This window comes from Ascidia mentula, chromosome 1, assembly GCF_947561715.1.
Source record: "Ascidia mentula chromosome 1, kaAscMent1.1, whole genome shotgun sequence".
Lineage (NCBI taxonomy): Eukaryota > Metazoa > Chordata > Ascidiacea > Phlebobranchia > Ascidiidae > Ascidia > Ascidia mentula.
Genome location: NC_138566.1, coordinates 18227349 through 18250685, shown reverse-complemented (window position 1 = coordinate 18250685; position 23337 = coordinate 18227349). Strand labels below are relative to the sequence as shown.

Below are 23337 nucleotides of genomic sequence, written 5' to 3'. Positions count from 1 at the left end.
GGCTTTGTGCCCACGGGGACGCATAACCCGGTGAATCAGGCTGCGTCTGAAGTTGGATGCCTGCGTTAGTATTAGGCCGCGTAGCACGCGTCAGCGAAAGGTTTCCGGGCAAGTACGAGGCTTCAGCGACCGCTGGGGCGTCGTGGGTTGTATCTGTGCAATCAGAGAACATGCGCTTGGTCACAGATAATGGATGTAATTTTGCGTAATTGCGAGTCTAGGAAGACGAGTGTGTGCAGCCCTAGCTCAGCTCAGGTGAGCGAGTTCGCGGTTTGATTACAAGGGATCGCTTTGATCCGATCGATTCCGATTCGTTCCGCTTGGCGCTTAGGCAAAATGCCGCCAAAAGGGCATTGCTCGCTTGACTGAGGGTTGGGGTTTGATACGTCATCACGAAGCTGAAATAAATTACAAAAAGGAAAGAGAAACGAACATGGTTTGATATTTAATCTGTTAAATTTATTTGTGATCAGAAACCGAACACAAAATGCTAAAGAAATATTTTCGTCATTTGGAGAAGATTAATATATTTTCCTCTTGAAACAAGAACATAATAGCGCACGAAAAGTAAGATTTCGACACTGGGTTTTGGCGCATATCCAGTTCACTCCCTTTAATCGAATCTGTTTAGAGTTTTAAGGCACGTTATTTACGCCCGAGTTCCGCCGAATTAGATTCTATGTCAAACCATGTGTGAAATTTGACCCTCAATTACTTGACATTAAAATTTGTCATGTCCTAAGCGAGGAAATAACACTTTATTTTGTTTCAGAACTTTCTAAACTTTGAGTCAATATAGCACTGCTGAGTAACTTGAAGTTCTTGAATCAATTCTTCAGTGAAGCTCAACCAAAAGTCAGATTTGCATTTTAATGTTTGGCGTCGCACGGATTATCGGATCATAGCTTGGTAATTGCACGGATACTGTGGGAAACTTGACGGGGGGCATAGTGAGTCAACAGCTTCCCTCATCCAGTTATCGGATCCAAGCAATTAATGCCCACCGGGTCGCCTGAAAGCGAAACCAGAAAGCAAGCAGAATGGAACGCCTCGGTCTGTGGGAGAGCATTTCACATCAAAGCACAATATCGGGTCGAGATCAAGCCGCCGAGGCCTTGGCCTTGCTGGTAACGGCGCGAAAACGAACTGTCTACGACCTTCAGTCGAAATGGCTGCTGCTAAGAAGGACACTTTCGCGTGCCTGCTTCCGCACTAGAGATTCAATCTTTGTCTCGTCCGGGTACGGGTACGCTAAAAGCTCTCCGAAGAGGGATTTCAACCAACCATTCCTCCCTTGTGCAGTTAGTCAGGCGCCCCCAGAAGCCCGGGGATCTCAACCCAAGCACATGCTGTCAAACATTCGCGATTTAATCGCGCCCAAGCAAAATAAGCTTTTTAGCCAAGAACACTCCTTTGACGACGTTCCAAAGTTTACCCGGGCATCGACGAAGTCTCTTTGCGCCGATGCACCGAAAACGAGGAACAGAATAAGCAGAGTCTCGTTGAACCGTCGCAGAAGATCGCAGAGAGTAAGGAGTGGAAGGAGACAGAGCTTTTCGCCTACGCTGCGGACCTGGATATATTTGCTCCTGTGCCAGGACTTGTGAGTACCATTTTCTATTTTTAACAAAATGTGTAGTGCGTTGGAATTGTATATTTATGAGCTGTGAGATGTGCAGATTTTCAGCAAATATTCAAAAACACCTGAAGTTATTACCCACGAAAACCTGATTTTATCAAACACAAATTACAGAGTTACATATTTCGAAAAATTGTGGAACAAAAAGTCCGTCCACTTTATCGAATATCATACAGCCGCACGGTGCGCATTTTCACCACCCATGTGGGGCCAATCGAGTTGTAGCGCTTTCGCGTCGTTTTCACGCCCAGATCCCTTACCCACGCGAAACCCATCCTCCCAACAGGCATGCAAGCAATTACGGAAGGCGATCTGCTTGGTTCAGCCACAGCGAACCGAGCACGCCTACACGAAACACATGAGTCCCTCGGTGCAAGCTCCCTGTCACTCACCACCGCAGAATGCCTAGTAAGAGGGGCGCAAAAGAGCACCAGGTGCCTTTGCTGTTTAACGTTCACGCCTTGCCGCCACAACAAACACTACTCGCTTCCGAGGGAAACCGGCTTGGGGCTTGATTTTGTGAGAGCATTTATTCTGTTGCGTGCCAGTGGGCGTTGTTATGATCTTTGCAATGATCGTGTAACGGAATGGAAGGCTTGTCCGCTAGGGATCGGCCGCTAGAGGAGTTGGAAATTAATACATCCCTTATACCTTGTGCTTATGCCAACTGGCTAAAAAGAGCTGATTTTAGTTGGTTTTGGTTGGTAAAAAAGAAAAGGGGACACGAAAATACCCGTGCAGCCTTTTTTAAATTATGAGTCTGTTTTAGCAACAACGCAAGTTAGATACAAACCCTCTTTACGGGTGCGACCCTCCCACGCAAAACCGCCGTGCGGACGAAATATACGGTAATAGTGGATACGAAGTACTTTCGTGACTCGCCTAAAAAGCAAGCAAACCCGTAATCCCAAAGTATGCAGTCACCCTTCCCGAGACACGCTTGAACCGCAACCAGACTTTTCTCTACTTCGGGAGTCAGTCGTCGATGTATCTCGTCAACTTCGAAACGTACGAGGAAATAATATCAACGTCATAGCGCTTGTGCACGGCAATAGCACCTGCCGGTCGCCTTTGCGACACAAAACAGTCACCTATGTCGTCATGAAGTTCAAACCCGTTTTTAATTTAGAGCTCTCAAAATCTGCGTATTATTGAGAAACAAACGACCTCCGTCGCGCTGTGGGTGATGTTATTGTACGCCCAGGTGGAGCGTTGGCAGGGGGGTAATTGTTGAAACGCACGCGAATGTCATTTTGGGTCTTGGTTGTTGCACAAGCTATACGGGGCGTGCTCTAAAGGTAATGCCAGTTGGCGGGGTTAAATCAACCCAACTATGGACAATGGCTTAGACCTGGGAGCGACTTTTACAAATGAGTTGTGGTTTGACTAAATCTGGAACAGGTGAGTTGGTTACGAAGTGTGTATTGAAATTGTGATTTTTTTGTAGAGAATGTGTATTGAGACATTCAGTTGACAAAGAAAAGCAAAATGTTACGACAAATTATCGCGTAAAACACGTTCTGTTGGTTAAATACAATATTAAGTTCCATGGTAAGATATCAAAGTCACTTTTCTTTTTTCTCAAATCGAAACTGATCGCCAGCAACGTAAAACTATAACAAAGCACAGGAAACGCGCCCTATCGCTCATCCGTTCATCTTTCTTTCCGGATCTTTGTGGCTCAGCGTCACGCACACTTTCCAGCTATGAACCCTTCTATATATGGCGGGGGTGTCGTACCCCCTTGCAACTGTGACGTATCTATGTATGCATAGCCTATGATTGTTGCACTTGAACTTGGAAAAGGGTTCAAGAACTTTTCGGCTGCCGGGTTCTTAGCGGGATTAACATATGTTAGAGTTTAAATGCCATGTCATTACTGCTGATCGGTGTGTGTATGGCTGCATGTGCGTGATATGGAAATTAAATGAGACGGACTTTTAGCCGGAACTTAGCCCTTTACATGAGTTGTTTCTGTTTATTTCGCAACATACAAAATAGTTGGCTTATGTGTTTACCACCGTTGTGATTTTTTTACATTTAATCCCAGAGAGTTTGATTGTACTTACGAGTATATGGCAAATAGTTACGCAACAAATCAAGCAGCCCTTAACACGGCTTCTTTCGCAACCCGTCAAAAAAAAATCGATCCAGTACTCAAAACCGAACACCTTGAAAAAATCTTTTTCTTGAGTCTCACCCTTGGCGAAAGGCAACTCCTTGTGGGGCCAGGAATAGCAAGTAGAGGATCCTGCACCTGGCCGACCAACGTCATTAGCGCGAGTGAAGAGTTCGTTACCTAAGATGTTGACAATGCGAAATGCGAGCGAATTTACGTCTTTGTTACTTGTGCTGGGGAATGCCAGAAATAGCTTGTTTGTCGAGTGCTTGTCGTGGCAACACTCAAGATCTGTGCGATTGATTGGGATTCCGCGGATGGGGTTAGTACGTGACACGCCCAGGGCGTATTTAAATGGGGTCACATTGTTCAAACAATACTTAGTAAGCACGTCTACAAAACTGCAAACCGTGGTAAATACAGAAACAAATTATCCTCCTGCTTTGACCTTTATAAGTACGGTATGCTATTCGCACATCATGTTAATTTTACAAAATATTACTGAAAACAGAGAGTCGTGCAATCCAAAACGAGTGGCATTTAGGGATTTCCGTCCAAAACCAAGGATAGCACAGTAGTGCCTAATTTAACCAGTAACTTACACACCGATCAGCAGTTTGTTTGTAGAGACTTGTTGTTTCCCACGGAAAACTACAATATTCTGAGCCTAAAGTTTACCCACGCTTAGTTACACAGTTTAACATAACTTGAAATATTCCTGTGACGGAAGTCTTCGACATGAAGACGAATGCAAAAACCGACAAATTCGATCTTTTGGGCCAAAGTTCGAGTGAGGTCACAGCGCAAGACGCCATGGCCGAGCCTTTGAAGGTCGCATCCTTCCAATGCTAGAACAGTGCTTGTTTGTGCAGCTCGCGTGACTAATTCATAGACGTGTTGGGAAAATTAAGCAATGAGAGTAGCAACTTCGCTATCGCTTTCGCGTAAGACGACGCCAAGTGCAATGTCACAGGCGACTGGCAAAGTGTATCGCACCCATCTTTCCCATACGCGAAGTGCTTCCCTATCGCAGGTCAAACGCACCTTGGCTTACATCACCCGGGGTTTGTGGTTCCATATTTTCGTGAGACTCAAGGGCTCAACCAGGGCCGTGTCGGGTTTCCCCATAGGCGCGTACGCATTTTTGGGAGCTTAGTGGACTCATGTGCCCAAAAACCAACTGCCCGAGGGGTAACTGGACACCCCGCGGCGACGTAACCTTGGCCCTGGAGGGGCCAAACGTCGCTACATGGATTGCCGGAGTGCATCGCCGACTTCTCCAAGTGTGCGGTCCAGTTTCAAGGCGCGGCCCTACGCTATGCATACACTTGCCGGTTTTCGAAAAAAATGCGAACGAGACATTTTCACAATCCCAGCATGCACTGCGGGCATGCGCATTAGCTTGGGGCGTGGTTTTCGACTTGGGTAGCCAGAAATAACTGTGTGTGAATGGGTAAACATTCTGTTTGCAAATGGTCGTCAAGTCGTTGGCTCAGTGTTTAAAATGGATATTTTGGCAGATCTAGTCCTGCCTGTTCCAAGTTTTGTTATCACGTTATGCTAATGTTCGGTTTCAATCCCGGCGAATTAAATGAAAACATAACGAAACATCACACTTGCAACATTTCGTAGATCACGGCTTACAGAGCTTTAAAATAGCAGCTTGAAGAGGACAAACCTGGTCTGAGTTGCCGAACAATCCCTCCAACAAAAACAACACATCAAGTCCTGCCAATCAAACTGCGCAGTGCCCGACCAGAGATTGGAATGTAACAGGGAATCGAAAACTTTTCGGGTCGGCTTCCAATTCGAGCGCCTGGTCGTACTTTCGCATTTGTTATGCTTAAATGAATCCTAATTGAGAAAGCCTTTGCGCCCCCCAGTGGGGTTTAGGCATCAAGTCATGCGAGAAGGCAGTTTTTCCGTCGGGGTGCGTTTGTGTATTTCCTAGATGTCACAAGAGAGCAATGCCACAACGGAACACGTGAATGCTCTGATGACGTATATTTTATTAGTAACTACGTGGTGACGTTGTTTAAGTAATGACCCTTACAGAACGCCGAACGCTTTCGCTTGCATCATGACACACACACATATATATATATATACAGCCTGGTCTACAATTAGTTGCTTTGAGAAACAAATAGCTGTTACGTTGCGCAATTTGTTTAAATGACCAAAAAAAACATAAGAAGAAATCATTATTATTTTTTTTAATTTACGCAGTTGTCTTCGTTTTCCCGTCCTTTTTAACTGCTTGACATACTTCGCAAGTAAAAAAATACGTCCTTTCTTTAAACGCGAAATGGAAAAACAAAACTTCACCGCTGTTATTTGCGGGCAGTAAGATTCCTTTTTTGTGGTCTCCGTCATGCGAAAATGCAACAACATAAATACACTAACAAAGCAGCCAGCGGCCCTAAGCTACCGACTACACACAAATGCATATTAAATGGCCATATTCATTTCCTGTCGGCGGCGTGTGAAAAGGATGCCCCCATCGGCAGCCTTCCTTCGATAGCGTTTCTATTCTCGAACGCCAAAATCCTAAACTTGAGCGATAGGAAACACGGCATCCGCGATATTGAAATGAGGCGACGCGACCCCACGACGCGCGATTTTAATTAAAAGTGGCCCCAAGATATTCCAAAGCGTGACGACCGCGTACCGGCTATTGTGCCCGGCAGGCGACCCAAAGGAGACGGGAGGGCGGCATTTAATTAAACCCCTCTTTGGACGTAATCAGCGTTGCCGCTTGACACGCCCGTTTAGACCATAAAGCCCGATTTCTATACAAGCTCCCGATAACCGACAATTTCTGGCTTATAAGGCATACACTGAAAACCGCCATGCAGTTTTAGCAAAACGCGTTTGGTATTATCTGTTTATGAGTGCCAAGTTCCCCCTTTACCTCTAACTTTTTAGGCTTCGAGCCAAGGCTGATCCAACAAACGAGTTGCGATCTGTTTTACTAAGTGTACCTTACTCACACTTATTCCCAACACAAAATACAGATTTTTCAGTACACGCCCCCTTGAAAGGATTCTTAGGTTTGAACACAAATATTTCAGACTGTAATTACGGCCAAAAAACGTCACCTTTGAACTTTACAAAAGACTCCTCCCAGAAAAATGTCAACTGCGTCACGCAGAAAGCTCGTTATTTCTGCCCCCCACAAAGACCGTCTAAGAAACAATTTAGGGCCGCAAATAGGGTCTCTGTTCTCTGTACTGGGGTGATGATCGTTCGCAGGAAAGCTGGCCCTTCGCCACCGTATCCTGTGAACTTGATCTCTCACCCTTTCGTGTTTGCGCATATGACCTGCAGCCGGGCAACAGGCGGTGTTAGTTTTCGACTGCTTGGTGCCTCTGGGGTTTCGCCAACCCTTCCTCCTGTCAGTATCGTGATATGGGATGAGTGACGGATGGTAATGATAGCTACTCGCATTGCATGGGTCCGTTTGCCAAGTGCATACGTGCGTGTGCCACTTGGCAAGAGTCAGGTTATTGTATATTTCCTTTCTGTGGTAACATGGTTCTTGTCAATTTGCTGACGAGTGTTTGGAGAGTATAGTTTAACCAGGATATGTTGTTGGTCGCCGTTTTGTCTACGTCTGATCAGTTTATTCGCTTTTTAAGTTAAGTGTCGGAAGTGGGAAAAACCTCACACACGTTTCAACGAAAACCTTTAATGAGTAAAAATTTGTAAAGGTGCAGGAAACAGATGATTTGTGTTCTGGTGATAATGAGAGAGAACGCCCCGCCGGGATAAACTCTACCGCAAAATGCAACTCATACATGTGTGCTCGTGTGTCTACCCAGCACTGTTAGTGTGCTAACTGGGCGCAGCAAGGTGAGGGGCTGAACATATTCCGCATCATCAAGCACGCGCGCCAGTTTGTCCAAAATCACTGAGTGTGGGACGTTTGCGTGTGTGGAACGCAGTTTCTTTTAGTTTTCGGTTCAACAGTGGCTCGACCTGCGGCGGCGAGACGACTTGATTTCGACTTGGCCAAAACACGTGACGAAACGGAAACGGAGGGTAAGATGCCCCCCTCTTCCCCCCACCTGAGGTCCCGCCTGAGCGCCGGACATCAAAGCGCGAAAGTCAAAAGAAATACCTTGAATCATCTCGATGTTCGGCTTTCGCGGCTCTGAGCTTTGGCTTCCAAACTGGGTCGTGCCCCACTATTTATACATATTTATAATAAGGCAGTAGCAATAGCTTTTGGGCGTATTTCCGTTCCTTTTACCGCCGCCTAGGCCACGGCTTGAGAAACCGAAAACTGGGTGTTGCGAAGCGCGTCGCATCCCCGGCAGAGTTCCATTGATGCGATGATAAACAAACAGAGCGCGATTCTGCTTCGCTACGACATGGCTGGTCAACTGCAGGTGCTGCGGCCTAATGTTGTTTTAACTTGTCTTGTTCCATCGGATGATGCTTGAAGCCGCGAAAAAGCGATAGAAAGTGATTTTCAAATGGCCACGAATTATGCGTGTTACCGGGAGCCGTGGTTTGGTCACGGTACGTCGACACGCCATTTTGCCCGCATGGCCGTTCCACTGATTAAACGTAGCATAATTTTTGCAGTATGCTGCCAAATTTTTTAGTTAAAACTACTGCAAAAAATACAATTTAACATGCGGTCTAAATTTTGTTAGTTGTCGTGCGAATGATTGTGCGTTACACGGAATAAACTGTTGGTTCTTACGCTAAGCCAATTCGTGTCACGAAATTCCCACAAAAGCTTGGCCAACATGACAACGATTCTTAAACTTAGCATTAAAATGGGAACTTCGGTTTACAGTGTTTTTTCGTTGTATTCTGCCATAACCGTATTGAACAGGTACTTGTCAAAAAAATTTCAAGCCGAACTCCGCATAGTGTCGATACCGTAATTTACCACATACTAATCAATCAAACCCCGAACTGCACATAGGTTAGACCAAATCGAGCCAAACTTTCGATTCAGCGAATCTGCGGCGCCGTTGAAACCTGGCCAAATTTGGGCGCGGATCATCTCTTGGTCGCGAGGACTGATCTCAAGGTCAAGGGCTTTCGAGTAATGTCGGAAACGTGGCTCACTTCATCATTGAGCCATCACCATTGTCATCTGGCCGCGGCGACACTTGGCGGCCCACTTTTGTGCTGGCCCGCGCTCAATTCTGACAGCATTGGAGCCGCTACAGTGATGTAACCATACCGCAGGGCCCCTCCCCCTATACAAAAATAAGTTGCGTAATGAACAAAGCACGCGAATGCAGTTACACGCGAACTGCAAACTTGCATAGAGCGAAGAACGTTTATCACATTCATGTATTCACTGTAGAGAAAATCTCGCTTGCTAAATAGTTTAACTACTGTGAAGGCATTTATTCTCCATAGAAATACGCAATTTCCAGCGTCATTTTCACACTTGTCTTTTGTCGTATTGAGCATTCAAGACAAGAGGGCTGGGTGTCCATGTTGTGAGGTTTCGAGTTGTGGTCAATAGTCGTCAGTAAGCTTCGAGTTTGTTGACAGCCAATCAGAGCCTATATCCGATTGCAAAACGGCGCTTTTATGCTAAGTCGCATCGACCAGTTAATCGCTCGTGTACTTCGCCGAGAAATGTCCTGAACTGGATTTGCGTGATCCAATTGAATGTTCTCGTACGAGCCGCGCGATAGCTGGGTGAGGTCCATGTTACCATTTTTTCATGTACAATTTTATTTGTATCCTAAATAAAGGCACGGTTTTCACTAACAACAACAATTTGTGTTCAAAACATAATATAACCCCCACACCCCTAAACAACGTTGCAAAGTCGGACATTACAAAAAGAAACAAGAATTTATTTCAGTTTCAGAGCTTCAAACTTAGCACACAGCGTATAACACCATCAAAATTCAATTGCATTTACCATACCCCGACAAAAAAGTCATCGACCTATCCCACAAACAGGCACCTGGCGAGACAGGTGACGCGAGGTAGAGAAACGAAAAACGGTCGAAAATGCCCGATTTGCGATGACTCGACGATGCACTTGCCAGAATAGGCGATGATATTGTCTCGCGTCACCTAGGCTGATGTTATACATCGGCGTCGCAGGACTCAGTCTGCGGAGAATGAAAATCGGTAAGTCCGCGTTTTACCAGCGAGTACAGAGCGTGTACAGGCAACTGCAGGAATTTTTACACAGGAGCACCCATTAGAGAGTTGAAACTTTTACTTTGAATTGCAAGATTATTGTCTTTTAGATGGGTGCTTAAACAATTAGTTACGACTAGTTAATTTGAGGTGCTGCAAGAAAGTCAACTAGTTTTGCTTTGAAAACAGTATATCGTGCGTAACGAATCCTTGTTCAAACATTCGTAGATAGACGTTTAGCGGCTTGAAAACACGGTTGACTTTTTTAACGCGCCATGCCTTATCGCAAAACAGATAAACGCTGCACCACTAATCCAGGCGTTTACTTCGGGTGTCAATTTTGCGAGATCAGCGTCAGTTATTTAAAGGTTTCAAGGCTGCCACACGGAGGCAACCCCATGGGGTCAAGTGTTGGCCATTTCCCGCACCTTAACCCACGTTGATTGGGCAACGAGCCTTAGTCCACCCTTGGCACCGAACCGTGCGGCCCCCAAGCTCCGGGTACCTCAATGTAGATGGACGAGCCGATCTCTTAGCCGGATTTATGAACGGGCAGTTTGCACCCTATCGCCCGCAGACAGGTAGTTTACGTTTAACGAGTGACCGAGACCGGGGTTTTAATGCGATTGTACGAGCGTGAGGGATGTTGCAAGAACGTTTTTTTCGCAACGCTCGACCTTTCAAGGTCGACGCGGAGCTGGGCCTCGGAATTTCTTGCTAAGCTCACGATTTTGTAAGAAAGCTTGGCGTGTAGCCGGCAGTTCATGCTTGAAGAATGGGAGAATTACGGTAGTGCGAATGGGTGCTGCATGCAAGCAACGTTTTATTTTGACATGTTTAATTGTTCTTATATCTTACATTTAGTTTGCGAGGACAAGGCCTCTATCTCTTTAGATAGAGATATTTAAAAAAAAAATTTGTAGTGACGTTGTTGAAAAAAAAGAATTTGCCCCCAGGTATGGTAACAACAGGCATAATATAGTGAAAACTATTCCGGTAACGATTATCCGCGTTCCAGCAAATGTATTTAACCGTACAGAAAAAAGCCATCGTGAAAAGCTTGGTCATGCAGTTACTTGGCTCTCTCCCTGTGTTTGTTGCAGTTGGATCAGCTGGGCTGCTTCGGCTTAGCAGGGCAATTAACTTGACTGACGTGTTTTGCTTGGTAGAGTAGTAGCCTCAGCGCTCGCCCGTCTTGCGAACCGTTTCCCTGTCAAGCCCCAACGGCATGTTACAAAGCGATCTTCGTCTTAAGCGGACTTGGAACAAGCTATAGGTGAAAAGGCGGTTTATTATGGTTTGAGAAACGAAGGAGGAGATCCCGTATTCCCATGAGGAAAATCACGCCCTTGCGTGACGTCTTGACGTTCATTAGTCTTTGTAGACATGCGTGAGAGTTGTGAACTTCACGCGTATTACAGCGGAGCCGCTAACGCAACAAAACCCAACCGTTAATGAGTGATTGACGCGGACCGCAAACGCACAAGAAATATTAAATCGAGGCGGGTAATACGACGGAGATCAGCCGATCGTCTAACTAAACAGTTGCAAACGTATGAGTGACGTCAATGTTGCACATCTTTTGGAAATACCGGGCAGCTGGGAGGTTCGAACCAAGGCGTTGGAATGATGCGAGGTTCTATATGCGTGGTAGTATTAAGTGACGTAGCATAGAAATCGGTACCCCAAGGGCAAGCGTTAAATGCTAACCTCCGCTCAATAAACAAAGTATATTTTGCAAATGACAAACAGACGTCAGGCCGAAGCAGTAATTGTATTGCAGTGCGAAATGAAACAATATCGTCTGACTTGTTTTAGCGATTCTGATGCAGGAACATCTTGTACAGACTTGTTACCCGTTTTGCGCCACTACATCAACAGTTTTCTCGCGTTATATGGATGCGGTGTTTATTTGTTAGTTTCTGTTGTCAGTCGCCCACTGGACATCGAGTGAAGTCACTAATGTTGATTTCGTGTACATCAGACTTTTCCCAGGCACTCTAGGACAACATTGGGTTGTTTAGGCGTGTGTACTGACTGCCTGTTGAAAGGGATCTTATCGATTTCACCAGCCGACGTCCCGATCGCCACTTCCGAGCCTGCGCCTTAGGTATTTGCGCTGGTGACGAAAAAAGCAGTTGCCAAGCTCTATAAAGAAGGAATTTGGCAAGAATCCCCCACAGTTCGGTGAATTCTGCAAAATTGTGAACTCAACTTACTCCGATCGCGAATTTCGGACAGACGGACAAAAGGGCTTTGGCTGATCCCGAGGCTAAACGAGGAGCCATCGAACTAGATCCGGACAATTTAAGTCGAACACGCGAGAATCTTTTCCGCCCGAAGAGTCTTCAGGATTTCTTGCTTTGCGACCGTTTCAGTCAGGGCTTCAAAGAAACTCCGACCTCCAAGTAAGGAAAGGAATTTGGTCGGTGGCCTCCGGTTTGTGGTCGCCGAGTGGAGAATGCTTTCGAGACGCCTTTGCGTCGTTCTACTTTACCTGCAGATGATTGCGACCGGCGCACGGAAGAAGTCACCGTAAGTTATGTTACGAGCGCAGGCAAGGCGTCTTTGGAAGTTTTCGTTGACGTAAAACGCGGGGGCTGTTTATTGTAAACTTTCTCGTTCCACTCACAAAACAATCGTTCGAGTTGCAAAAACAACTAACTTTTCTTGTACGTGAGTTTGTAAAACGAAATTCCAACAATTTTGGTAAACTGTTTGCAGGCACAATCTACTTTAAATATCTTGTATGAAAACCCAACTTATACAGGCTCTGTTTACTATATAGAAATCACTGGTTCAGCATTCCTTTAAGCAACCTTTGACAAACAACATACATAGTAATGAGAACTTAACCAAGAATAATTACTTTTTTCGCATGTCGACACCATTGTGTATTACTCACCGTCTTATCGAATCCCACAGATCGAACTCGTTGTTGTGGATTTTCCCACAAGATCTATTTTTCGCACCTAGGATGCGAAAACACCTGTTCTGACCAGTGTCACTGTCGCAAATCGGAAACGGCTGTGTTTTGGACCCTTGTGTTCATGTCGGTTTTCATGAGGTCACATTCGTATATCCCGTGTAACGCAAGTGGAGTCCGCCTTTTATACAAATCGCATTGGCCGCATTGTGCGAAATATTTAGGGGGGAGTGGAATTACCCGAGATATCATAGCCGTGATATGCATCGTGGTAAACGGTTTGTGTGGTGAGGGTGCTTGATGAGGATTCATCTCCGACGAACAAACGGTTTGGTTATTGTCGTTTTACGCATATGCACGAGCAATTCGCCGCGCTGGGCAAAAGACCCTGGAACAGTTTGTCGCGGAATTTGCACGCTAAACGATCGAGATTTTCCGCAAAGAAACCACATACACAGCAGTGAATCGCGGTAGACGATTGGGAAGGCGCGAAATCCGGATAATCTCGATCGTTATTTGTGTATACTCGTGAAGTCGCCCGCCATTCTGGCCCCGGGGCCTATTTTATAATTACCAAGGCCATATCAACAAATTCGCGCGCCGGCGAAACACACTTGGCCAGTCGGCATTCTTAAACCCCGCGTCTACAGAGAGAGTGTACGTTGCGTAGAGGATGGGTAGCGACCACTTTTCTGATTTCCAGTACATGTAGTTATGTGTAATTCTCCTTCAAACAATTTTCGGCCCAGATTGGGCACGGCCGATTTTACAGAGTTCAAACATAACAAACTTTTCCATGTTAAGAACATACTAATGGTAAAAATACGTGGGCGGTAGTTCCATGCAAAGAATAATAACCTGAAGTTTTGGAAATCATAATCGTTCGTTTAGCTATAAATCTCCCCCAGGCGCGGTATATGGAATCCACTGTTTTCAACCCAAACGGTAAAGGTTATCACGAAGACTTAACTATGAAGTTCCTGCTGTTATGACTGGAGACAGAACGATAAACCTGTGTAAACTGAAGTCGCTTAGATATAGTTCTCGTCAGAGTCGCGTGCATTGTTCGTCTACGTAAGCTTGCTTTGTTGGAAAGACGTTTACAAGACATGTCGACTTTGTGAGTTGTTTTTGTAGCATTTTTCTGCTGTGTTCTTCTCTAAGTTTCAGGCTATTTTGGCATAGTAACGAATATGCCCCTTTCAAGTGGTTTTGTATTCCATGGGAGAAGATCACGCGTAGCGTCCATTGATCTGCTCAAAATGAAATGATAATATAAAAGCAGATCGCTAAAGTAAAACCGAAAAACAGAATCTTTTTCAAAAATAAAAATCAGCTGTGGCTGGTCAGAATTGTTCTTTTTTCAAATTTGTTCAAGTGGTAATTCATACTGGAACAACACCTATGCTGTTGACGCATATTTGTCAACAACTTTTGTCAACTAATAGAGAATAAGACGTGCATCGCCCTTTTTTTCTAATTAAGCTTGATTCGGCATCGTGTCTTTTTTACGCGCTGCCGAATCAGCGAGCAACATCGCTTCAGTAGCTCCTGTGTGTCTTGCAATTACGCTAAATTGCGGCTTGCCGACGCCACATCAAAAGATCTGCGTGATCGAGCTAAGTCCGTGGGCTGGTGAGATCAGCTCACGTGTGCTTGTAAAGTGATGGTGTTTGCTCTTTCGTGGGGTCTATTTTCACACTGTGGACAGCTGGGGTAAGTTTTGGCGACAACAACTTGCGACCGGGGTTAATAGAAGGTTTGACATCTTTTCATCACACGTGGGGGCGGGAGCGGGGTTAAAATTAGGTCACGTGTGAAATTGTTAGTCTTCGGGTAGTGGTAAGGGGTGGTTAGAGGAGAAAGTACAAAAGCACTAAAAAGTCGTTTTTAGTTCTGATTCACGACAGTTCGACAGCGACGTGAAATAGAATTGCCAACGATGAAAAAATATTCATAAATCCACTAAAATCATTGTTTTTGCATAAATATATCAGCGACAACTTCCAGAATATTTTCAAATAACAAATTTCGAAATTGACAAATTTCGAAATATTTTTTTTAAAAACTAGACAAAAACAATAAGCTTCCACACGGCCGTGCGTGTAGTTTTTAACAAAATATGTTTGAACGAGCAATTTTTAACCCAAGTAAGAAAATACTGTCCCAGTAAGGAACTGGAGCTATTTCCAACAAAAAGACAAAATATTAGCAAGAATTCATCTCCCTCTCTTTGGTTTCGTCGCTACAGAAACCCTCGGCGTTTTTAGCAAAACTCTTTATGTCAACAACCGGGCATCAGACGCGCCGTCCCACAGAATCGTTACTTTCTGCTGAGATAAGAAAGGGTGTCGCAACCTCTCGGAGACGTGTGTAGCAACTAAGCAAACACAACAGGTCACTTGCCGTCGCGTCGCCGAGCAATTGGAGACGTTTGTAATGTTCATCTGTAACATGTTGATGGATAAAAATATATTGACTTTGGTGACAACGCAAAAACGGTTCCACAAACTCCCTGGAAATACACGAGATCGGTGCTTCTCTGTCCTTTTTTCATCGATTCGTGACAAGTGAAAATGCGAATATGTTATGTAATATGGTCGTTTGGTCAGCAAAGTCGTCTTATAGTCACACCAGCTGCACTGAGGAGACCTTTTTTGTCGAAACAGTGGCCATCTGTCTGCAGCTTACACACATTTTTTGTAGTATGTTTTCATATTATTTTTTTATGAATTCTTGTTGTCAAACCCAAAAAATGCTGTTGTGGCGTCACAGAAAAGAGAACAAATTTCTCCTTGGCCGATCTCGCTAATATTAAGCGAACGCGGTACATGAAAGACTATGTCACATGGTCACATCAGCTGGGGATAGAACACAAAACCGCCCCCTAAAACGCTTGCTTGCTCGCATATCGTACCAGTCTTTTGGTTTTATACCTACTAGCGTCAGAAGGCTTTCATCTGGCCGCTTAACCTGACGATTGCATATAAAGCATGGCGAGGTTTTAGCTCGCGACAAAAGACCCAAACCGCCTCTAATCCCCGCTTCTGTGCGCCCCTGTGTACAAACCGCGCGACAAGCAAGCACGGGCCCTAAATCTACGAAATTCCAACATAAAACGCGTCACGAATATTCGGTATATGGGGCCGCGCGAACAGATGTGACAACTTGGATTCAAATAGGATTCGTCGGCGACTTGAATTATTAGTTTGGATCGGTTTGTTGGTTCCTGAAAAAATTTAAGTGACGACGTTTCAAAGAATTCTTTAACTTTTTGATATCACCAAATATCTATTACTTTCAGCACAGAAGGTTGATAATTTGTCACGGTTATATTTTCAAACAAGAAGTAAACGTTCATTACGATTTTGGATAACGATTTAAAAAAATGCAAAAGACCCAAATTGCACACTAACCATCTGTTCTGTGGCGGGAAAATTACATACTTCCCAAAGAATAAAAATAGCCGACGTGTAAACGTTTACTGTACATAACCGTGGGCCGCATTCCCTAAAGACAAGCATCTACTGTGTATTCGATACCCAAATGTATCACGACTGTTGCCGAATTTATCCAAGCATTTACGTCAGAGCGTAAGCTGATACTGCGCCGGTATCGACCCCTCGTCCATCCAAACACCGTTACCGCATTACTTGCGTTAGCGGACGGACCGCGGCATTGGTGTCAATGAGCCGAGCAAGCCAGAAGACCACATTGCTTCCTTTGTGAGTGGCGGTAGTCGAGCAAGCGTACAAGGAAAGTGCATTGTTTACTGTCGTATCCGCCTTCCCGGCCCCCATGCGTATCAGGTTATCCAGGCTACTCCCACTTGCCGCTGAACCATGGCCTGCCGAGGCTTCGACGGGCTGTCAAGTCAAACTTCACGGCGCTACCTGGCTACATGGCCGCCAAATGACACATGGCACGTCTGGCGATTCACAGACAAAAACAATGGCGTTTAGGCTATTACTTAGTGCCAAGCTTTGCTTTCTTGCCATGGCAACGAACTGTAACGGCGAAGTACGCCCCGTTATTGCTATTATGAAGGTGGGAAAAGCACGATTCGTTTGGTTTCAAAAATCCTCGTGTGTGGCAAAATATATTTCGCTATGTTGACGCAAAACCGGCACCAATCGATACGCATAATAAAACACGGTAGGATATTGGAAGCATTTTAAGGTTAGCCGCAGAGAGTTTATAATATGCACCACATATGCCAAAAAGTTGATTTTTAAATGCACACGAAACTCCACTACTTGTAAAAGCATTTGACTATTTTGGGACGCGTGGCGTGCGACCAGAGACAGGTTGGGAGTGCAACCCTATAGTAACTACTAAAAGCCTTGTAACTCTGCTGTCAAAATATGCACGGGCGCGGCTCGGCTAACTTTCCTCCGTCGCGGAGTCTTGGTCGGAAAATTGTTTTAACGCGGTAACTGGAGACAGGAAAGCGGTCGGGGTGGCAATTAGCGGACGGGGGACTGCATATTTGTCGTGGAAACACGTACTGTGAGATATGCGGGAATATCGCTAGGCGTAAGACGAGCTGAAGTCGTGGAACTCGACTTTCTCTGTTTTTGCTCTGTCAAGAATCGCCTTTGAACGTAGCGGCGAAGGCAACACAGCTGACAACATCGGCTGTCGTGGTCTAAAATAACTTAACCTGCCAAACCCGCCAGTAAAAATTTATCACAAAATGCTTGGTATTGAAGGGTTTGGCGCTTTTTGTGACCGCTTTTAGTTGTTGAAATATGGAGTTGAAATGTATTCACGTATAGTTGTATTGAATGCTACGATTTTTGCATCTTTCTTTGTTTTTGAAAAGCTCCGAAGTTTTTGGGGAAAAAATTACCAGTTTTCATGACTACCGTTTGCATTCTACACCACTTTTGGAGTAACCTGTGATTATTAATTGGCATTACATTACAGGATTCTAACGCCGGCGCACGGTCAAAATCAGTACGAGATCTGCAGCAACATTCGCGGTATCACTCCGCCACAAATTTCTATGTGCGAAGAACGACCTGATGCAATTATAAAAATCAGCGAGGGAATGGCCATGGCGAAGAGGGAATGTCGACACCAGTTTCGCAACAGTAGATGGAATTGTACGACAAAGGGAAATACTTCCATGTTTGGACCTGAACTTCGACTCGGTGAGTTCAGTCGCTTGTATGGGCTTCCAATAAGTCTTTCGGCCAAGCAGCAGTTGGAGCATGTACGACAAAACGTTGGCGCAAAAATCGGGGGGTTCGAAATGTACGGTGTTTAATCTCAGATGGTAAATGTAGTTGCCCAGCAAACCCTTAAAACAAACAAAATGTATTCACAAAGAGTAAATATTATATCGGACAAGCTTCCGTCTCCCTCAAATTACACCATCAAAAAGAATATCTGTGAAAATCGAATCTATGTAGGTAAGGAGAAGCTGGGTAATGAAAGTCTGATATTAGTTATTTTGTTTGTTTTCTTTCACCCCATAGGCGCCATAACATCCAACCTCTGGCCTGCTTTTCATTCGTTTTATTCAGTCCGACTGTGACTGAAAAATGACAGTAATTATGCGCCAGTTTTCGGTTGAGTGAAAACAAAACGCTTTGCCCCAGTTTTCTACTCTGCGAGTTTGTTTATGTGGAATTTCCGGAATTGATATGAAGAAAAGACTTCTCTACAGTATAGAATTTGGGTAACAGAAAACAAAATACCACAGTTATGGGAAATAGAAAATGAAAGGTAATTTGGGATCCCCAAACATGTAATGATGCTTTTGGTGGCACACAATTCAAATAAAACAAAATGTATTAAATTTTGTTCCAGTGTAAATGTAAAACATTTAACGATTAATCGTAAATTTTGAGGCAATTTAAACAAAAATAAGTTTTTCGAATTCAGGAAAGCATGGGTAATTTCACTTCATCCCAAAACCACGGATATCAATTCACTCCACCCTTTCGGTATACGTGACACGAGCGCATGTCCGCGAATGTAGATCCAAAATTAAACTAACTATCGGTGATCAAGGCCACAAAGGATGCAGTTCCACCACAGTCCCAACGTTTTGAAGCGTCCCATGCAATTTTCCCTTTAGTCTGGTCTGTTTTTTTGGTGGCGGCGACAAATCAAACATGGGTTTCGATAAGCCAACGTCGGAACGTCGAACATGGGCCAAAAACAGGGCCTTATCGGTAGTACGAACCCGAGCCAATCAGTCCTGATAGGGAAAATGAGACGTTTATAGATACGAGCCGTTGAAAGACGACGAACTTTTCATCAAAAACCGCGCGAATTCAATGTAAAAACAACAGGGCTGTGGAATAAGATTGGAGATACTATGTGTGGGTTCATGTGTTGCCAACAAGAAACGCCGAAGTTGCTTTTCAGCGCTCTCCTGTTGTAAATGTCTATTTCTACATTCAAATCCGCTGTGAAATGATTTGATCAGTTGCGTGGCTATGAACCTGTTTTTAATAGAAGTAGAATATGTTGAATAGCATTTTGTGCCCAAAATGACCCAAAATTGATTTGTGTTTTACCAAATTCGTCTTTAAAAAATCCAAACTAATTTACCATGCAACAAAAAAAAATACACCCCCTCTCCGCTTTATGCTGTTGGTCGACTCGTGAAGTAAAATTCACGTAAAATCCCACTCAGGTTCCTGTGGTGTTAGCCAAGTTACCCGCATGCAATATAACATGTGTGTTCGGTTACGGCGCGGCTGTCCACGGCAAAGTGTTTGTGTAAACCTCCGAATTTCTTGCGGATTATGCGCAGCGGTGCTGTGCCACCCAAGACGCTGAATGCGTGCATCGTCTTGGCCTGTATCGCACGCCCATACGACGTAGCTCGCAGGTGTTCCCCATTCGTAAATGAATAATCGATCTCGAAAGCAATACCGTGTTGGCCGCTTACTGTAATGGAAGTCTTTCTGGCCTTGAACCAGTTTCGTCTTTCAGCACTTAACCACGTGGGCGTGTCTTCCGTTAGATCTCTGCCAAAATTTGTCAACATACGCATTTGCTGTACATGGGAGGCGGATCACATTTGAGGTGTTGCTATACCTGAAAGCCAAAGAAAATCAATCAACTGGCTTGATAATAAGTGTAAATTTCATTCAAAGAAAAATACATACGATTAAAAGTGTAACAATTAGAGATTTTATTGTTGTGTCAAATGTAGTAACCAAGTAGAGTGCGATATCACATTTCTAATCTTTGCCAGTCCTACCCACTGTTGAAAGGCCAAGGACCTATACATAATGTTCACTTTCAAACGCAAAATCTCTGACAAATCTTTGCATTCCACATCTAGGATTGGCTTTTGCATCCCCGCGCCGAAAAAATGTTATGCCCCAAGATTGACAGCAGCAAAACGACATGTTGTCGCCGAATTCAAAACTACCGAGCCAAATCAATCACGTCGCACATGCAGATGCTTGTCAGGTCTCCCTGTCGCACAGAGAGAAAAAACAAACCTTTAAATCCCGTTTATTGGGGGCAAATACTTCAATTATGCACTGCAAAAACAGCACGTAATAAGCGTTTTTTTAACCAGAGAGGAACATAAAAAATAATTCACAAATTTTATTGATCAAAGTTTGCCTGAAATTATATTATAAATAACTAGAGAGGAATTTAGAGAGTTTCAATTTGCAGTTGAAATGTAAAAGTAATTTTTTTTGCCAACACATCCCGACCTTGGACAAACAGCAAACTCAGAAAACAAGAGCTTGCTTGAATTTTACCGCGAAATTGCAAAGCACGCGAAGCTGTCACGCTTGCTGAGCTATACACATAAACATCCAAGTTCAGGTCAAATACTGTTCATTTCGAGCTCCTGTGTTTGTCTGTGTCCTTCGTTCTTCGAATTGCATTGGAATGGTGCCATTGGATTATTTTGCCACACCTGTTGGAAACCATGAAATGTGAAATGAAACATTTGTGTTATTTTGGAGAACTGCTATGTTGTTCCATATATGCGCCTAAATCATGTAAAAATTGCAAGTCTTCGTGCCATGGTTAAATTACATATAAACGCATCTACTTTTCGAAGAACTGCTTCGTCCACTTCTCGCTCTTAGCTTATACTGTTTCTTTCACAGCATCCAAGGAAGCAGCTTTCGACGGAGCAATTAAATCAGCTGGGGTATTACATGCCATCGTCACTGCCTGTGGAAGAGGAAAAATAAAGTAAGTATCTTGCACCTAAACAAAAGGCAAATAACTTAGTTGTGAAAGTTCTGCAACACACATTCTTTCACAGTAAAAAGAGTTGGCATATGGTCAAGTTAACACTAAATTGATTAAAATAAAAACAATTATACGAAACGTTAGCAAACCTTAAGGCATAAAATAAATGATATTTGAAAAGAGCTTTCAACGTATTACCAATAAAAACCACATTGATTGCAGCCCCCACGACAAAATAAACGACCAAAACAGGATATTGTAGGATCACCATGCATCCCAATAACAAGAGCTTCACAATTATGCGTTGTTTCAAACCTCTTACTTATTCTCAAGTCGCTCGCCACCACGACCGCTAATTGTCCTGAAAATGCCCTAAAAGCTCCTTAAACTTTTCTGAGCCGCGCTTGATTTCTATTGTTTGCATCACTCGAAACAGTGGTTGCGGCTGCGATCCTCGCAAGAGTTCCACGCGGTATCGCCGTGCGCCCAAGCGACGCTCGCCGCATCCCACACAAGTCCAGCGCGATGTTCATCTCTGGAGGTGGGGCGGCTGCTCGGCGGACATGAGGTTCGGCAACAACTACTCGGCCAAGTTCGTCAACGCGAGGGAAATCCGGAAAAACGACCGCTCACTGATGAACATCCACAACTACCACGTAGGACTGAGGGTAAGGGTGTGTTTTTGTAAGAAGATATAAAAAGGGTGTTTTTGTGCTGAGATTGTCATGTAAGAGTGAATGATGCCGTGACCTGCATGGTATTATTCTTTAATCGTACATACGATTAAACTCGCAGACATTGAATTTTTCACTATAATCGGTGGTAAAACGACTGAGTTTAACTCAATTTTGCCTAATTTATTTGTGGCTTGTATGTTTGTGCCTCTGCAATATGTACATTTTCGCATATAACTTTCATTCGGACATTCGATCTAAAGAGTTAAACATTTATTTCCAGGTGGTAAACAGCAACCTGAAGCCCAAGTGTCGCTGCCACGGTGTTTCGGGCTCATGTGCAATGAGTACATGCTGGATCACCTTGCCAACTTTCCGTCAAGTGGGAAACATTCTCTGGCAAAAGTACAAGACGGCAAAGAAAGTAACATTGTACCGCGATCCGTCTAACAAGAAAGTTCTGTCCCTCGTGTTAAAACAACCAAAGGAAACGGGGAAGACAACTCTCCCTAACAAACCTCTCGACCGTGAGTTGGTTTACCTCCGAAGCTCGCCCACCTTCTGCGAAGACAACAATCGCTGGGGTTCGTTCGGCACACGAGGTCGCCAATGTGACCGGGAGAAGAAGAGTAAACGGAACTGCGGCCACCTCTGCTGCAACCGGGGATACAGAACGATCGCATATACGATCGAGGAGCAGTGCCAGTGTCGCTTTTTCTGGTGCTGCTCTGTGCATTGTGCAAGCACGTGTGTCACGCAAATGAAGAACTATACGTGCCTCTGAGTGACTTCAATGTTGCGTCATGTTAGCATTGGGTTTTAAATTGGCCACGCGAGGGAGCTCTTGCAACGCCGAGGCCAGGGTACAAGGAGGCCAGATAAGTCGGCGAGGCTGCTGGGACGGTATGGTAAAACGCCAGCGACTCCGTTGCGTGCGATGTAGTTGTTGTCGACCGTTTTAAAATATTTTCAACCATTTTGTCTTGGTTCCTATTTATCTAAAGATTTTATAGAGTGCATCTTTTTTGCGTATAAAAGACATGGACGTAATGTACACCGCAAATGACGAAACTTTTATTTTCACACCCTTCCGCTCGAAGACTTTTTTTATTTTATCTTCATCAAACCTTTTCTACAGTTTTATTTTCGCCTTGTTTTTTTTTACACTTTTCGATGAGCGGCGCAAACCGTGAATGGTACAAAAACGCGAGCCCGAATAAAAATGGACAAAAAAACACTATTTATAATTCTTTCTTAGCATACAGAAGTATTCTTTGCAAAATAAATAAGGATTTAAACTGATAGTGCCAGTTGGATCTTTCACTGGCTTTAAAAGCTTTGGAAAAAGTTGAAAGTCAAACAGACTTCGGTCACATGCAAAAATTGTGACAGCTTCGCTCAAATAAATTTTTTTTTTTTTTCTAATTCCCAATTAGAAATAACTTAAACAGTGGATGCGCTGCAGATGTTGTTGGTGAAGGTAGGAAAGTACAGTGCGGCCATGGTATTTTACATATCTGCTGTGTCTCAGCTGCACTTGAAAAAAACCTGCGCCGGGGAAGCGGAAAATTAAATTTGAGGTCAATTTCGCTTCTGCGCGAGACTTCTGTTTGACATGCGCAGTTTTTTGACTGGTTTTTGTGTTTTACTGTAATTTGAACCC

The 23337-nt window shown here is 44.2% G+C and overlaps 1 protein-coding gene across 2 annotated transcripts; it reads left to right on the top strand.

Moving 5' to 3' along the window:
* The first annotated feature begins 789 nt into the window (after positions 1–789).
* Positions 790–22877, top strand: LOC145903889 (protein Wnt-7b-like). Of its 2 annotated transcripts, none has more exons than XM_082992077.1 (5): positions 790–1603; positions 17743–17969; positions 20913–21000; positions 21437–21668; positions 21958–22877. In XM_082992077.1, the coding sequence occupies exons 1-5, from the start codon at positions 1041–1043 to the stop codon at positions 22456–22458; spliced, it is 1611 nt and encodes a 536-aa protein (XP_082848203.1). In that variant the 5' UTR covers positions 790–1040; the 3' UTR covers positions 22459–22877. The 2 variants fall into 2 exon arrangements, with proteins under 2 accessions (XP_082848203.1, XP_082848211.1); XM_082992085.1 differs by lacking the exon at positions 790–1603 and adding an exon at positions 11877–12422.
* Positions 22878–23337: the final 460 nt, after the last annotated feature.